At 33.2% G+C, this 17436-nt stretch overlaps 3 protein-coding genes across 3 annotated transcripts; all 3 read right to left on the bottom strand.

Annotated features, from left to right (window-relative positions):
• Positions 1 to 4564: 4564 nt before the first annotated feature.
• Positions 4565 to 5368, bottom strand: LOC102617085 (protein SRG1-like; the record flags this gene model as incomplete). The annotated part of the gene is made up of 2 exons (XM_052435744.1): positions 4565 to 4875; positions 5075 to 5368. Coding segments are annotated over 2 exons (576 nt in total), but the record flags the coding sequence as incomplete, so codon positions are not given.
• A 1276-nt stretch (positions 5369 to 6644) lies between these two features.
• On the bottom strand, positions 6645 to 9167 carry LOC102613656 (protein SRG1-like). Its single transcript, XM_052436588.1, has 4 exons — positions 8737 to 9167; positions 7683 to 7930; positions 7265 to 7589; positions 6645 to 7186 (listed from the first exon to the last, which is right to left on the bottom strand). Exons 1-4 carry the CDS (start codon positions 8971 to 8973, stop codon positions 6929 to 6931), a joined length of 1068 nt encoding a protein of 355 aa, XP_052292548.1. The 5' UTR covers positions 8974 to 9167; the 3' UTR covers positions 6645 to 6928.
• A 961-nt stretch (positions 9168 to 10128) lies between these two features.
• LOC102616978 (protein SRG1) lies at positions 10129 to 12666 on the bottom strand. Its single transcript, XM_006477745.4, has 4 exons — positions 12215 to 12666; positions 11077 to 11324; positions 10654 to 10978; positions 10129 to 10580 (listed from the first exon to the last, which is right to left on the bottom strand). Exons 1-4 carry the CDS (start codon positions 12449 to 12451, stop codon positions 10323 to 10325), a joined length of 1068 nt encoding a protein of 355 aa, XP_006477808.2. The 5' UTR covers positions 12452 to 12666; the 3' UTR covers positions 10129 to 10322.
• Positions 12667 to 17436: the final 4770 nt, after the last annotated feature.

The raw sequence follows: 17436 nt of genomic DNA, 5'->3' as shown, positions 1-17436 counted from the left end.
ACCAAAATAGTAAATTGAAATAAGTATTATCAAAACAACGTGCTATAGCAAACATGCAACAACACATAATATTAGTCAATTAACCATCAAGTTTGTTCATTACTCAACCACAAGTAAATTTAGTTAATAATTTGTGATAAAACAAGAAGTAAAATAGTTTCAGCCATCAAACAATTCATCATAACGAGATAGAAACAAGAGAACAAAAAATAAGAGTGCGATCCGCTTGATGTTCTTCTCAAATTCCTTAGTTACAGCCCCCAATTCTCTCTCTTGATCTTTGTTTTTTCTTGTGTTGTTTATCTATTTTTCTTCTCCAATGACAGCTCCCTTTTCTTTGCGTGTGTGCTCTTTTTATAGCTTAAAATTAGGGCAACTGGAAGCCTAGGGCATTCAGCTTCTAATTTAGGAAACTCCAGACCGCAAACTTCAAAGTATCTCGCGCGAAATCTTCTCTGTCAATGCTCTATAATTGCTATAGCAACGATGCTACAACAACAGTGCTACAGCAATGGCTTCAGTATCTGCACTATTCCAGACTTGTTTCAATTCTTCTCTAATTAAGTTCTTTCCTTATCTTTACAAGTCTATTGCAGCCGCATTCCTTACTTGAAATTTAAACTTCTGGTCACCTACAATTATGCATATGATTTAAGCACACAATTTATTCTGAATCAAACAAAACTTATTAAAAGTAAACTAAGATGGATGTTTATGCAAAACATTACTAAAATGCAATAAAAACATATCATTTACTCTCTAAGTAATCATGATTTAAGTCTCAAAGTGCCATGATAACTCTCATTTCATAGAGTTATCATTATAAATTTAAATCATGTGTTGAGAGAGAGAAAATTGAATATAAAGGAATTCTACCTACACTATGTTGTCCAGAGCTATACACTTTCAAAAAGCTTTTGAAAGTTTGGAAGAAGAGGAATATAATGGACCATATATGAGTTTTTTCAATGAGAGGAAAGTAGAACAGATCAGGCTACCCATAATAGAAGATTGGAAAAGTGCTAAAATATTTATTGAGTTTTTGAATTTTTTTAATAATGTTACAGTTGATTTCAGTGCTTCATTATCTGTCACATCTAACTTGTATTTTCATCATCTTTGCACCATTCAAACCTAGTTGCATTTATTTATTGAAAAAGAGGAGGTGCTTCTTAGTAAAAGGGTAGAAAAAATGAAAATAAAGTGTGAGAAGTATTGGGGTTCTGTGGACACTACATATCAGTTGTTGATCATTGTTGTGGTACTTGATCCAAGGTAAAAATCTGTTATTTCATTTGAATTTTTTATTTTTTATGATAAAATCAATTGTGATAATTATTTACTCCAATTTATTTCTTGTCTAAGGTACAAATTGGATTATGTGTCATTTTGCTTTAAAAAATTGCATAATCTTGAGAAAGCGAAAGAAATTACATCAAACATTAAGAAGCTACTTTTAAAGGTGTATTCTTAAACTTTCAAATTAGATTCAGTTATAACAATAGTTACTTTATTTTTTTCTGTAAATGTATTCATATTTACTTAAATTTATTTTCATAGCTATATAAAACCTACTGTCTTGTGGAATCTACTTCTGGTGATGGTAGCCAATCTACTAATGATGTTTTCGCAATTGATGTGGGTTTAAGAAGGAAAAGTGGCAAGGTCTATGCATTTATTAATACAAAGACTCAATATAAGCAGTTAAAAGTGCAGAAAGATTCCATTTATTTGAAAAATGAGGTTGAAAGGTATTTGTTCTACCATAGCGAGGATGAAACTGATGATTGGTTTGATGTTTTGGGTTGGTGGATTGCAAATAGTGCAAGGTTTGGGACTGTCACAAATTGCAAAGGATGTGTTAGAAATTCATGTATCTACTGTGGCTTCTGAATTTGCTTTTAGTGCTGGAGGTCGTGTAGTCTATGCATTTCGAAGTTCATTAACCCCTACAATGGTAGAGGCTTTGATATATAGTCAACAATGGCTTAAAGCAACTGGTATGGATGAAAATTATATTAGGAAGTTTGATGTAGAAGTATCATCATCATACTTTAGTGATTTGGAATTATGTACGTCTGTGGAGCAAGGTACCTATGCTTTACATATAATATAATTATATTATTTTCTAAGTTAAGCATTCTAACTAATCATTTTTTGTCATTTTATGCAGATTTTGACAAATCAAAATTAATTGGGCCATAAGTTTTGACGGACAAGATGCACGATATTTTGATTGTCAAATGTTGTTCAAGTTTATTTTAATTTTGTGAGTTTGTTTTGAATGAACAGGTTGAGAACTTCTTTATTAGGATGTATTCTGTTATAAACTTGTATGGATGTATCTTTGAATTGTTATGTAAATACGAATAATATAAAAGAGATATCAATTTGGATTATGACACAAAAAAATAACAAATAATTTAGGTACAACAATATAAAAGAGGTGAGCTTTTAGCTAATAAGCTCAAACCAAGAAAAAAACCAATCCAGATGGTTTGGTTTAAAAAAAATTTAGGTCGATATCAGTTTGGATAGGTTTGATAATTTGTCTCAAACTGATCCAAACCAAATTTGCCTACCTCTCAGTTCCATTATCTAGAGAAATGCAATATGTACATCCATCTGATGTAATTCAAGGTCTAGATGTACAATGATGACCAAAATTAACTGTATAGAAGCAAACCTTACCATAGGAGAAAAGGTTTCTTTATAGTCTATTCCCTTCTCTTAGGTATAGCCTTTAGCGACTAATCTTACTTTGTATCTCTTGATTGTCCCATCCACTTTACGTTTTATTTGGAGAACCCATTTGTTTCCGATAGTTTTACGATTAGGCAGAAATTCAAGTAAGTCCCAAACTTGATTAACTTTCATAGATTCTATCTCTTCTTCAATTGCTTTCATCTATAAATCCCTAGTAGACGATGTGAGAGCTTCATTAAAAGTATTTGGCTCTTCACTATCGTGTGAAGTAATCATAAAACTTCTCCCTCAATCTCAAAATAACGACAAGGAATTGGCTTACGACTACTCTTTCGAGTCAATTTCCTAATTGGAATCGAAGTGTCCAGTGTTTCACTCCTACTCAGAGTAACAATCTCTAGAGGATTCGCACTAATGCCAATATCGACATTAGAAGTGATAACCCCATTTAGATCTTCTAATTCATAAAATTGAAAATCATTATCCACTTTTTCAATGCTAGAAAATTCATTTTCTAAAAAACTGATATCTGTTGCAACTTTTCCTTGTATTATTAGTATCAATCTGCAAGTGTATACAACAAGTAATATAATGATAAATATTGAAGATCGTCTCCACATGGATTGATGTTATCAGAATTGCTACAACAATCCTTAACAGTGCAGCTTGTATTCTAAATTAAGACAAAATAATTAATGAGACTAAACAACTAATTAAACTATAAAATGTAATAACTAAAAAGGCAATAAATAAAATTCTCATGTCAAACACGAGAAGAAAGCCAATGAGAATGGAGTAGTTGAGTGATTAAACTCTCTTAATGGTTTTGACTGTTTCTTCTAATCTTTGGCTCAGTTGCTACAACATTTGTTGCAACACTGGGCAAAATTATATTGTATCCTCAGCTGTCGCATGTTAGATGTCTTATATCCTTATGCAACCTAACAGTAACCAATTGTTATGCCAACATAAGATATAACATTACACATTTAGGTTCTATTTACCCTACAATGTGAATTTCTTTGTCTAATTCATCACTAATTTTGGATTAGGCATGGCCCTTTTGGACTCAAGTAAAACTCAACTCAATAAACCCAATCTAAAACGAAGTATTACTCTGATATGTTACACTAAGATAAGCCCTTTTGTGGCTCTTTCTTAGCTTGTATCATTAAATGGGTGGTCAGCCAAAATAATGAATATAAATAAATATTATCAAAATAAAATACTACAGTAAACATACAGCAACACATTTATACAGTCAATGGACCATCAAGATCGTTTATCACTCAACCACAAATAAATTTAGTTCATAATCCATAAAAGAAACATGAACAATAGAGGTTTATATAAGATTAAGGCAAATTATATGTTGTGAACTATTATATAAGATTAAGGCAAATTAAAAATGATCTATTAAGGTTTTCAATAATTTGGGCTTTAATGTATCTAATCGATTGTGGGCCTTTAATGTACAGAGACTTAAGACTGATTTCTATTTCCATGATGGGTTTGAATAAGAATACATAAGGACAAGATGAAATTTTGTTTATATAAGTAGTTATTGTCCCTAGGTCGCACATATCGTTCTATTCTCTATTGACATCTCATCATTAGAGAGAGTGCAGAGAGAAGTTTAAAGGATTGTCTAGGAGAACCTATTAATTTGGAAGACAAACTACTAGACTCTAGAGACAAATTATGCATTATGATCTTAGGTACGCTGCCGTATATTCTGTTATTAATTCTTGGTGATAGAACATGCATATTCCTAAATTTAGGTGATGATTTTCACCAAATGATTTATTATTCTTATACTCATTTTTTATTTTTAGTTCCACACACAATTGTAATAGCAAGGTCCCCACGGTTTTTGTACTGCACTCTTTAGTTATCCAAAATAAACTTATACTTGTCTTGAACATGTTCAATTCTCAAGGCATCCAGAGGAGATTTTCCCCTAAGCTTACGAGCACACAGGTTCCTGAAGTATTCTTCAACTGGCACTCTTTTAAACAATGGAGGATTATTTTCAGCGACCAAATTGGACGCAGGGTACATTTCACCATCATATATCACTAAGTAAATTGTGCCAATGGAAAGTCTTCCTTGTACAGAGTTTACAATTACACGATGCTCAATGCTACGGTATGTCCCATTGGTTACAATCTGCATGTAAAAATTATTAAATCACATGAGCAGGCGCATATAAATGCCAAGTTAAGTAATTTACTATAATTATTACCTCCATTGTCTCTCCAATGTCGACAATGAAAGCATTAGGGAGTGGAGCAACAGGAATTAATGAAAGCACACATTAGCTAGCTCATATGAATATCAAGTTAAAATAACTTATCATAATAATTACCTCCAACACGACTCCAATGTTGACAACGAAAGCATTTGGGAAAGGTGTAACAGGAATCCACTTTCCATCCTTCTTGATCTGGAGACCTTCTACTTCATTGATTTCTAGCAGAATGGTAAGAGCAGAGTCATCAGAATGAGGTGTGAGGCCCACAATCTTCTCCGGCTGAGGACATGGAGGGTAATAGTTCATCCCTATTGATTGGAAACCGTTTTCAAAGTATTCTCTCAATTCTTCAACTTTGATAATTAAAACTTTTCCCATTTTCGATACCAGGTTCATGGCCAGAGATTTTTAACTCCACTGAATAAATTCCAAGATTTCCTACAAGAAAAAAGAAGACGCAATTAGAAGGTTTAGTATATGATTGTGGTGGATTGTTAAATAAGTTATTATTTAGCAGTATTCTTTCGAAATCATAAGTGGTTGTCAAATTTTACTAGATATAACTGACTTGGGATCTTTCTCTGAACATAATGCATTTGCAATCATCAAATAACTGACTAGAGAGAGAGAGAGAGAGAGAGAAATTTGAGGGGGAAAGAGGGAGCTTATGAAACAAGTGGGGTTTCCTCAGATGAACTGGAAGAGTTGTCATGAAGAAAATGTTATTCCAATCAAGCTTTTGTTCCTCGGATACAACAAATGCTTGTCCAAATCCTTCCACATCTCCTGGAGACTGCCAATTTTTTTTTTCCATGCTTAGATTGAAGAATTCTGGAATCTCTTTCTTTACGTTCTCTAGAAATGCAGAGCTCACTCCATGATTTACCAGCTGAAACAATTCAGAAACAGAAAAACAGCTAAGACATTAATAATCTATCATAAATTTGCTTGATAAATTTATTTTGGTCAAGGTATTTTGCTGAGACAGAGTACAACTTATTGGACTAATTCAGGCAAAATTTACTGAGTGAGATGAATAAAAGTATTTGTTAGATTTTAATAAACTAATAGCATCGCATTTGCATTATACTCCATCATAAATTTGCTTATAGTTCTTCTCAAACTACCGTAAGCCTACACATCTGAAAGATATTAAAGACAATTTAATTTTAAATGCAGGATTTTCGTCTCAGCTATAAAAGAAAGCAAGTTAGATGGATACATAATCGAACAAGGTCAGTTACATCCCTCAATTCTCAGACAAAAAAAAAAAAAAAGAGTGCTTAAACAGGCTTGGTTAAGACTACCTACACTCAAATTTTGTTACAGCTTTCTTATTGCTAACTTACAGAGCAAGAAAGCATTGATACAGAGTAGGCCAAATTTGTGGCCTACTTGACCTATAAGAATGAAACACAATCTAATCTGAATTTGATCGACTGTGCTCTTCGATTGAGAGTATACAGATTTCTTAATTCTTGACGCCAGACTACTATTAACAAACCAAGCATGTCCAAATGAAAAAGTACAAACTTGGGTGCCTCACGGCAGGTGTAGCTTAGCTGGTTGTGAACGTAATTCGCAATTTGCAGATATCTGCGCTCGAGTAACAATATGGGACAAAGGGTGGTATTTAGTAGATGAGGTCTCATTCCATGCAAATCCTTTAAAAGCAAAATAATAATAACTTGGCAAAGGAGTAAAAATTCTATTTCAAGAAAGAGAGATACTGGTCTGATATAAGCACCACTATATATCATCGGAAGATTCCAGGCATAAGATTATTACATGGTCTATTCAGTATCTCAAATGATAGAGCTATTAGAAACACATCGACCCTAGCATAGCAGGTTATACCACAGTCTTCATAGAACGTATTTCTTATTTTCAGTTCCACACACAATCTTAATAGCAAGGTCCTTCAGAGTTTTTGTACCAAACTCTTTAGTTATCCGAAATAAACTTATACTAGCCTTGACTATGTTGAATTCTCAGGGAATCCAGCTGAGATTTTCCCCTAAGCTCACGAGCATACCGGCTCCTAAAGTATTCTTCAATTCTCACTCTTCTAAACAAAGGAGGAGTTTTTTCAGAGATCAAACTGGAGGCAGGATATACTTCACCATCATATCTCAGTGAGTAAGCTGTGGCAATGGAAAGTCTTTCCTGTACAGAGTTTACAACTGCGCGATGCTCAATGCTAGGGTATGTCCCATTGGTTATAATCTGCCATGCAAAAATTATTAAAGCACATAAGCAAGCGCATAAAAATGCCAGGTTAAGGTAATTTATAATAATTATTACCTCCAATGTGTCTCCAATGTTGACAATGAAAGCATCCGGGAGTGGGGTAACAGGAATCCACTTTCCATCCTTCTTTATCTGGAGACCCTCCACTTCATTAAGTTGTCGCAGAATGGTAAGTGCAGCTGCATCAGAATGCGGCGACAGGCCCATAACCTTCTCGGGCTGAGGACATGGAGGGTAATAATTCATCCTCATTGCTTGCACTCCATTTTCAAAGAATTCTCTCATTTCTTCATCTTTGATATTTAACACTTCTCCCATTTTCGATATTAGGTTCTCGGCTAGGGTTTTTAATTCCATTGAGTAAACTTCCAAGGTCTCTCTACAGGAAAAGAAGATGCACTATCCTTTATTTGTTTGCAAATCAAAATGACATTGACGTAGAAACAGAGAGAGAGAGAGAGAGAGAGAGAGCCTGAGGGAAGGAGGGAGCTTAGGAAATAAGTGTGGCTTCCTCAGATGAACTGGAAGAGTCATCATGGAGAAAAGGTCAGCCCAATCAAGCTTTTGTTCCTCGGATACAACAAAGGCTTGTCCAAATCCTTCTATATCTCCTGGATGCTGCCAATATTTTTTCTTTTCTTCCATGCTGAGATTGAAGAATCCCTCAACCTCTTTCTTTAATTTCTCTAGAAATGCTGTGCTCATTCCATGATTTACCAGCTGAAAGAAATACAGGAAAGATTTAATAATCGCGCCACTAAGCTCACAAGAGTCCAGATGTTTTATTAAGACAGATTGCAACTTATCTGACTGATTTGGAGATAAGATTTACCATCAAAGATAGCTAAAAGCATTTGGTACATTTAAATCTTCTCAACAATTAGTTTCCACAGGTGTTTTTACTCATTCTATCGGAGAAATTTCGGTTATTCTAGAATAACTATAATAAGCATGAAGTTCTTGTGGTTTGTTCACACCTAGAATTTGAAAAATCATACAACAGCAAATAATCTCAATGTTACTTCGAATTATCTTTAAATTAGAGTAAATTTGCAACATTGAATACAGAAATGAGTACATTTTCTAAGAGGTCTTACACAATTTACTATAGTATATCTTTTAAAATTTTGACAGAAGCATATTTCTCATAAGGTACCAAAAGCTATTGAGGCAGAGGAGGTGAAATTTCTCAAGACCGTCTTTTTAATACATATTGCGTGTTTGACATTTAGGAATGAAATAGCTAATTAACCCATGTCTGGAGGGGGAAAGGTAAAGCAGTATAGAAAGTCAATAATAAATAAACCAGAGACAAGTTCTTCTTTTCACAAGCTGCAGTCCTAAGCCACTGACAACACCGAAAAGTGAAACCATGATCTGCTAACATCAATGATACGTGGGTTTAAGAAATAAATATGAATTTTAATTTTGCCTATTTGATTGAGAATTTGCATATTTCTCGATTCTTGTTCACAAACAAGCATGTTCTGGCGAAACAATTTTCTAATTTTGCTAAAGAATTATACCTGGAAAAAACCCCATTCTTTGCAAACGAAGTCGAGCTTGGCTAGCTCAGAATCCATTGATTCTCCAGAAAGTAAGCTTTGCATGTCAATAACTGGTATCTGTGAAATCAAAGTATCATCAGAAATGAGGGGTGAATCTTGATCTGGACGTATGTATCTGTCGGGGACAACTAACGCAGGATTCTTGACCAACTCTTGAACACAAGGCACAAGGAGAGATCTTGCAATCTGGGCCATCTTTTGTTCCTCAAATCCTTTCAAGATTGCTGCAGCTTTGTATTGGTTTTGGAACAAGACTGAGTGCTGACAATCACAAAAGTAAAAAGGAATCTTTTTCCAAGAAATTAATCAGCTTCCTCCACCTAACCATTCATGAAGTATTTTTTTTATTTTTTGCACATGTTTCGAATGCATAATAAAATATTCGCAGGTCAAAACTATCCTCTATTGATAACGATAACAAACCATCAGCCAATTAATTATTTGTGGTTCCCACCTTGTCATCAACCCAAAAGGTGAAGGTATTTTCAATACTGCGTTTTGTTGTCTTTTCTCCTTTTTATTTTTCTTTCACAACTTGGTATTGGTCTTGGAGCATTGCAACAGTTTAAAATGTATTATTTTGAGCTTGTCAGCATTTGCTCTTAACTTGTGAGAGTAATCCACCATTGCGGGTCTGCAGTTAAAAGATTATCATCCACCATTGCTCTTGACTTTTTATCTATGCAAATCTTGTTACAAGGGTAATTATCATAATTGATTAAAACATATATGTCATAAGAAATGAATGAACAAATGACAGTATGCTATGATTACCTAAAACTTTTTCTAACACGCTGCAATCTGGTGTTGTGTTGTAATTGACTGTGCACTATTAAGAAAATAGAGGATTTAAATTGTAGCCAATTAGTCATTTATACATTCATAGCTGTTTATGTTTAGGCATTAATTATCTTTATATTTTTCTCTGATAACAACCAATTAAAACCTCATATTTTGCTTGTGAATCGAGGTTCCACTTGTGTAAGTAACATCTGTCTCATTTTTAGTTATTGATAATTATTATTACTATTTATTATTATTATTATTGGTAACAAGTTACAACTTATGTACTCATGCAATGTGTGCTATGGAACATTTAAGATATGTTCGAACAATGTTGCTACAAGTAATACAAAATTTTTTACAATTTATTGCCCTGAATATTTTCGGTAAAAACTACTTATTTTAACAACATGCATGCTACTGGGGAAGGTTGTAAAACACATTATCACAACAATCTGCTTAATGTGACGGATGGTTAAGCCAAATGACAACATATAACCCAAGTATGTTGTTATATATTCAACTTCAGTGACATTGTAACAAAGTATATTGTTGATAAGGATGTAATTGGACATGCAAGCGTTATCATATTTGAATCATCTTTAACTCGGAAAGCAAGTGAAATAGTTCTTGAAATATCATAAAAACATGACTAGCCTGCAAAAATTCTATTTCAAAAATGAAAGATACTGATCCAAAATAAGCACAATTATCATCAGAAGATTCCAGGCACAAATCTGCAATTATCCAAAATAATCGTACTAGCCTTGACCATTTTGAATTCTCAGGTCATCCAGTTGAGATTTTCCCCTAAGCTCACGAGCATACCGGTTCCTAAAGTATTCTTCAACTGTCACTCTTCGAAACAATGCAGGAGTTTTTTCAGAGATCAAACTGGATGCTGGATATATTTCACCATCTAATCTCTTTGTGTAAAATGTGGCAATGGAAAGTCTTTCTTGTAAAGAGTTTACAATTGCACGATGCTCAATGCTACGGTATGTCCCATTGGTTATAATCTGCAATGTTAAAAATATTAGAGCACATGAGAAGGGACATAAAAATGCCAAGGAAAGTAATCATAATTATTACCTCCAATGTGTCTCCGATGTTGACAATGAAAGCATTTGGCAGCGGTGTGATAGGAATCCATTTTCCATCATTCTTGATCTGGAGACCTTCTACTTCATTGATTTGTAGCAGAATGGTAAGAGCAGAGCCATCAGAATGAGGGGTGAGGCCCATAACCTTCTCCGGCTGAGGACATGGAGGGTAATAGTTCATCCTCATTGATTGGAAACCATTTTCAAAGAATTCTCTCAATTCTTCATCTTTGATATTTAAAACTTTTCCCATTTTCGATATCAGGTTCATGGCCAGAGATTTTAACTCCATCGAGTAAACTTCCAAGGTGTCTCTAGAAGAAAAAAGAAGATAAAGCATTAGATAGAATCATAGAAGGTTTAATTTGCTCTTTTTGTTTGCAAATCCATATCAAGCACAAACAGAGAGAACCTGAGCAAAGGAGGAAGCTTAGGAAATAAGTGTGGCTTCCTCAGATGAACTGGAAGAGTGATCATGGAGAAAATGTCAGCCCAATCAAGCTTTTGTTCCTCAGATACAACAAAGGCTTGTCCAAATCCTTCTACATCTCCTGGATGCTGCCAATATTTTTTCTTTTCTTCCATGCTTAGATTGAAGAATCCCTGAACCTCTTTCTTCAATTTCTCTAGAAATGCCGAGCTCACTCCATGGTTTACCAGCTGAAATGATGCAGGAATGAACAGCATCTAAGATTTAATACTCATGCCACTAAGTTCACAGTGGTCCAGGTGTTTTACTGAGACAGATTGCAACTTATTTGACTGATTTAGAGAAGATTTACCGTCAAAGATGGCTGAAAGCATTTGTTGCATTTCAACCTAGAACATTGCTGTTGCATGAACCACCAATCTTAATTTGCTTATATATCTTCCCAATGATTAGTTTCTACAAGTGTTTTTCACTCATTGTTTTGCAGAAAGTTCAATATTCTTGAATAACAATAATAAGCATGAAGTTCTTCTAGTTTGGTTCACAAATTGAATTTGCAAAACCATGTAACAGCAAATAATCTCCAGGAATCTTATAAAATTAGTATATCTTTTATCACATTTTGACAGAAGCATATTTCTCATTAGCTACCAAAAGTTATTGAGACAGAGTAGGTGAAATTTGTCAAGAGAATCTTTTCATACTTACTGCCCAGTTACTTTTAGGAATGAGAAAATCACAAATTAATCCTAGCCCAATCCATCTCTGGTGGAAAGGTAAAGCAATAAAGAAAGTCAAAAACAAATAAATCAATGGAATCTGGGTTTCAAAAATAAATGATGGGTGTTTTCTTCTCATATCTCCTCATAATTTGTACAAACAAACACAGAGACAACTTCCTTCACATCTCACAAGCTGCTGCAGTCCTAAAAGTACTGAAAACAGCGAAAGAACAAGATGGGAAAAACTGAAAACTCATGATATGCTAACATCAATGGAGACTGGATTTCTAAAATAAATACTGTGATTGAGAGTTTTGCGAGGATTTTTTTTTTATTCTTAATCACAGACAAGCATGTTCTAGTTAAAAAAATTTTCAAACTTTGCTAAATCATTTTACCTGGAAAAAACCCCATTCTTTGCAAGCGAAGTCGAGCTTGGCTAACTCAGAATCCATTGATTCTTCAGAAAGCAAGCTCTGCATGTCAATAACTGGTATTTGTGAAATCAAAGTATCATCAGAATTGATTGGTGAATCTTGATCCGGACGTATGTATCTGGGTGGGACAACTAACATAGGATTCTTGACCAACTCTTGAACACAAGGAACAAGCAGAGAACCTCCAATCTTGGCCATCTTTTATTCCAAAAATCCTCTCAAGATTGCTACAGCTTTTGTATTGGTTATAGGAGAAGAGTGCAGGGTGCAGACTGCAGACAATCGCAAGAGTTAAAAAGAATTATTTTCTAACAAATCAGCACCCTCCGCCTAACCATTCATCATATATTTTTATGCAAATGGCTGATCTGGATTACTTCAAGGGGACCATTCAAAATGATAGTAAAATATGGGCACGAGAAAGAAAGACAATTATTGATAATCAGAAGCAACAAATTAGCTAGTCAATTAATTATTTGTAATTCCCATGTTACCTTACACCTAAGGTCATGTTTGGCACGCAGGATTAAATTGAACTAAATTAAAATAGATTAAATTATATTAGATTATATATAGTGCTGACTTATGTTTGGTATGGTATTGGATTGGATTATGCTAAATTAAATTTACATAAAATTAAATAATATTTACATTAATATTTGAATTTAAATATCAACTATTTATAGATACTTAACAAGAAATAATATAATTAATTAAAAATAAAACTAATAAGAAATATATACGTACACAAATAAAGAAGTATAAATTATTTAAATTATAGGTTATTTCAAATGAGATATATCATTTCATTAAATAAAATAAATAAAGTTATTCAAATAATAAATTAATTAATAACTTTTAAGTAAATCATTAATAAAAATAAATTACTTAATTAAAAATAATAAATAAATAATTTTTAAGTTATAAATAAAATGGTTTAATAAATTATGGAAGACATTATAAATGGACAAATATTTTTCTTGATATTATCTAGTCCCAACTAAACCCACATGAAAATTAGGATTAGCAATCCCATTAATTTAGGATTAAATTTTAAATTTATTCTATTAGTTCAATCCAAGTGAGCATGCCAAACATGGTATTAATATTTTATCTCAATAATTATTCCAATCCTACACATAATCCTAACTCCCAAACATAACCTAATAGTAATAACCAGCGAGCCCTCACCTGGTTTGCCTTTTGACTCCAGATCATCCTGTTCTATACATTGTCTGTTCATTATTTCACGTAATATAATTTACATTAATGTGTCACAAACACTATGACCTAAGCAGCAGGTTACAATAATAGAACTTATTTCTTCTTTCCAGTTGCTCACGCTTTTATTAGCCACTGTCCAGATAAACTTGTACTAGCCTTGACCATGTTGAATTCTCAGGACATCCAGGCAAGACTTTTCCCTAAGCACACGAGCAAATCGGCCCCTGAGATATTCTTCAACTGTCACTCTTCTAAACAACGCGGGTGTTTCTTCAGAGATCAAACTGGATGCTGGGTGTTCTTCATATCTCGCTTTGTAAAATGTGCTGATGGAAATTCTTTCTTGTGATGCTACGGTATTTCCCATTGGTTTATACACCGCAATGTAAAATTCTAAAAGCATATGAGTTATCACATATCCGTTCTTCAATTGTTAATTACTAAATTAGTATTCTTGAACTTGAGGCTCAAATTGCACCGTTCTTGCCAACAGTTCAGGGAGTTTGAAAAACGAACAGTCAAAACAAGCCTTTGAAGGGTAATTTAGTTATATTGCTTCTCCTATTACGAATCACCTAAAAACTGTATTCTGATATTGTGATGCATGATAAGTCATAAATGTAAATGCCTAAGCTAAGGTAATATACTATAGTTAATACCTCAAACATGTCTCCGATATTGACAATGGAAGCATTACGAAGTAGGATAACGGGAGTCCACTTTCCATCCTTCTTTATCTACAGACCTTCTACTTCACAAACTTGTAGTAGAATTGTAAGAGTAGAGCCATCAGAATGAGGTGTGAGGCCTATAACCTTCTCTGGCTATGGACACTGAGGGTAATAGTTCATTCTTACTGTTTGCATTGCATTTTCAGAGAAATCCGTCAATTCTTGATCTTTGATATTTAAACTTTTCCCATTTGCGATATCGGATTCATGGCTAAAGGTTCTAACTTCATTGAGTAAACTTCCAATTAAGGTGTCTCTACAAGAAAAAGAAGATGCAACATTAGAAGGTTAGATATGTACTCATTGTTCGCAAATCAAAATCAAGGACTCAATCCAGACTAAAACTGCATGATCACCATCAGACGGAGAGGAAGAGTGTTTTAGACCTGAGGGGAAAGAGGGAGCTTAGAAAATAAGTGTGGTTACCTCAGATGGGTTGGAAGTGTGTTCATGATGAAAGTGTAAGCCCAATCAAGCTTTTGTTCCTCCGATAAACATAGAGGTGTAAAGAAATTATTTTCTAAGTCCAGGCCAAAACCCACTGTAGGATAAACATAAGGAACGGGCTTGAGTCGGGCTCAGGCTAGGGTTTCATCTATTCTTTAATTTTTTTTAAAATTTTTGTAAATTTGAAATGAGTTAATAATCATGATGAGCATAATTTATATATACATATTTTACTCATAATTATATAATTATTAGTTATTTTTAATTAATTGAATTATTTTATTGCATAGGAAATTAATTAGAGATTATGGATGAAAAGTACGTAAAGAATAACGATTGGATAACATTGAAGATCAAATCAATTTGTGGAAGTAATTAAGGAGATGTGCAAGAAATTCTGTTTGAAGAAACCGAAGCCAATAAATTGAATTCTCCATGTTCGTGCAAACAAAGAAGAAGGTTAAAGCTAAAATGGGCAGCACATAAAACAAAGCTTTTAATTAAGCTTTTGAATGGAAAGTCAAAGTAGAATAAATGAAGGAAATCAATAGCTTTTGGCTTTTATTGTTTTCAATTACGTGGCAAGCTTAGGGCTTTAACTTGTAAAAGTTAGTTTAGTTATTAGAATCACAATAGGATTAGGTGGCCAAGCAATATAAAAGGGAGTTTTGCTTTTGAATAAAAGGAGGAGGGCAGATCCAATTCGGCAGCAAGAGGAGAAGAAAAATATCAGCAGCCGGAATTTAATTGAAGAAAAAGGCAGCCGCTTGAATTAATTTTCATGATTGATTTTGTCAATTCTCTTATTTCTAATTCAATTATGTTAGGCTAGATTTTTATTTGGTTGAGGGTGAATTCAAAACCCTAAACATGCTATGCAATTAAATTTAAATTATATCATTCAATTTATTTAATTGAGATTGTTTATGTTCTTCTATAATTAATGTTAATGGTTTATTCTTGTTTTATTTGGGTGGCCAATTAGATAGGACTTGAATAAATTTTATTGCTAGATTAAAATTCTTGATCCGTAATTGTCTTGATATTTTAATCATTAGTAGCAGGTTGGAATTAGTGATTTCAATTGAAGAACATAACTTAGATTAAATAATCCGAGCTTGTGTGTTTATTGCCTAGATCAACCTAATATCTTTCTTTGTTTGATGCTTCCATTATCTTAAATTTAAAGAGCTTGTTTTAAATTATTTAATGGTTAGAGTAGGTGAAGAGCTTATTTTGTCTAACGACACACTAAGGAAATATTGAGACTAACAGAGCTTATTGTTGTCTACGGTTGATAGTTTCAATATAAATAGATAATAGAATTGATATATTATGTGCATGTTTAGTAGTGGCGAATGATCTTTTAACCAAAGTTTTCATCATTATTATTTCTTTCTCCTTTAATTAGAGTTTTTATTAAATTCTTGTTCGTAGTTTTAATTTCTTTACTTCTTACTATTTAGTAAAAAATTCATAAACCCCCTTTTTATTTATAATTGGCATTTTCTTTAGTTAGATTAATTTATATTATTATTACTACTATTATTTTATTTTAAATCTTGCTTTAGAGTTGATAATAAATATAACTACATAGTCTTTGTGGGATCGATTCTTACTCGCTCTGTACTAATTATTTATATTAGTGGTAAGGTTTTAAATTTGGTGCACCTTAACGACACTACCAAATCAACATTTTGTTATAATTAACAATAAATTAAAGAAAATGAATATTTTAAAAGAAAATAATAAATAAAGCAAATAAAAGTTTAGATATTTAACTTTTTAATATTGGATTCTCTAATTTAAATATTCTCTTAATTAATTAACGCATAAGAGAGTTTAGTATTATAATTTTAACTTTTTTGAATCATTATTTATATATGAATTAAGAAGTTAAGTTTTCTTTTTTATTTTTCTATTATTTTTTCAATTTTTATTTATTATTCTAATTTATAAATTTATTTTTTAAAAAAGTGGGCCTTGACCTCGCCAGGGCTTTTTTTTAACCTGTGTCCAGGCCCTTATGTGGGAGGCCCGGGCCAAAGCCTACGGGTCTGGTCTGGGCCAGCCCGAACTTTTTTGCCCACCCCAGAACCAACTCGTGGCTGTTGTGCAAATTTTAATGTACTCGCAAGCGCACGAATCTGTTGTAGTGTAGATCAATGGTGACGAGTGTCGATCCCACGAGTAGGTGGATTTTAATTATATATAGAATTAATTTTGTAAATGGGTGGTTGGAATTATGGTGGAAATGATTTGAAATATGCTACAACTTAAATTAAAATGGCGAGAATAAATTCTAAAATTGGTATTGAAATGGCGAGAAGAAATTGAAGAGAATTCTATTGAAATGACGTACTTGGGTATCTGGATCCGTATCAACATGCATCATGGGCTAAATAATCCGTATTAATGCCAATTAAATCATGAGGGGGGAATCCACACCTCATGAACCACGCTCTAATCAATATGGTGCTAAGGGCTTATCGTGCCAAATAATAATAACCTTATACTAGAGAGTCGGTGTAACCAAGGCGGTATCTAGACAAGACTATTATTATTTGTCGACGAGAAGTCAAAACATCCACAAAAATTAGAGGGGAAGAGAAAATAAATTTACCAAATTAAGCCCATGACACATGTTGAGACTTCACCTTCAACCCAAGCTTGAAAGAAAATTAGCCACTCATAGTTGAACTAGGGGCAAAATGGGAATTTATTAAAATACGAAGAAAATACAAGATGGAGAGGGAATTACAGAAAATGGATCCCAAAAAT

This window comes from Citrus sinensis, chromosome 3 (genome assembly GCF_022201045.2).
Source record: "Citrus sinensis cultivar Valencia sweet orange chromosome 3, DVS_A1.0, whole genome shotgun sequence".
NCBI classification, from domain to species: domain Eukaryota; kingdom Viridiplantae; phylum Streptophyta; class Magnoliopsida; order Sapindales; family Rutaceae; genus Citrus; species Citrus sinensis.
The sequence above is the reverse complement of the archived record's forward strand: the minus strand, read 5'-3'. Positions and strand labels throughout refer to the sequence as shown.

What these genes read in the sequence shown, in the direction of transcription:
- LOC102613656 (XM_052436588.1), bottom strand. Translation starts at nt 8,973, where the DNA reads ATGGCCCAGATTGCAAGATCTCTCCTTGTGCCTTGTGTTCAAGAGTTG. An exon ending in AAGAATGGGGTTTTTTCCAG is followed by an intron (nt 7,931 to 8,736) that starts GTATAATTCTTT and finishes TATTTCTTTCAG; the next exon opens with CTGGTAAATCATGGAATGAG. An exon ending in AAGCTCCCTCCTTCCCTCAG is followed by an intron (nt 7,590 to 7,682) that starts GCTCTCTCTCTC and finishes CTTTTCCTGTAG; the next exon opens with AGAGACCTTGGAAGTTTACT.
- LOC102616978 (XM_006477745.4), bottom strand. Translation starts at nt 12,451, where the DNA reads ATGGCCAAGATTGGAGGTTCTCTGCTTGTTCCTTGTGTTCAAGAGTTG. An exon ending in AAGAATGGGGTTTTTTCCAG is followed by an intron (nt 11,325 to 12,214) that starts GTAAAATGATTT and finishes GCATCATTTCAG; the next exon opens with CTGGTAAACCATGGAGTGAG. An exon ending in ACATCGGAGACACATTGGAG is followed by an intron (nt 10,581 to 10,653) that starts GTAATAATTATG and finishes TTAACATTGCAG; the next exon opens with ATTATAACCAATGGGACATA.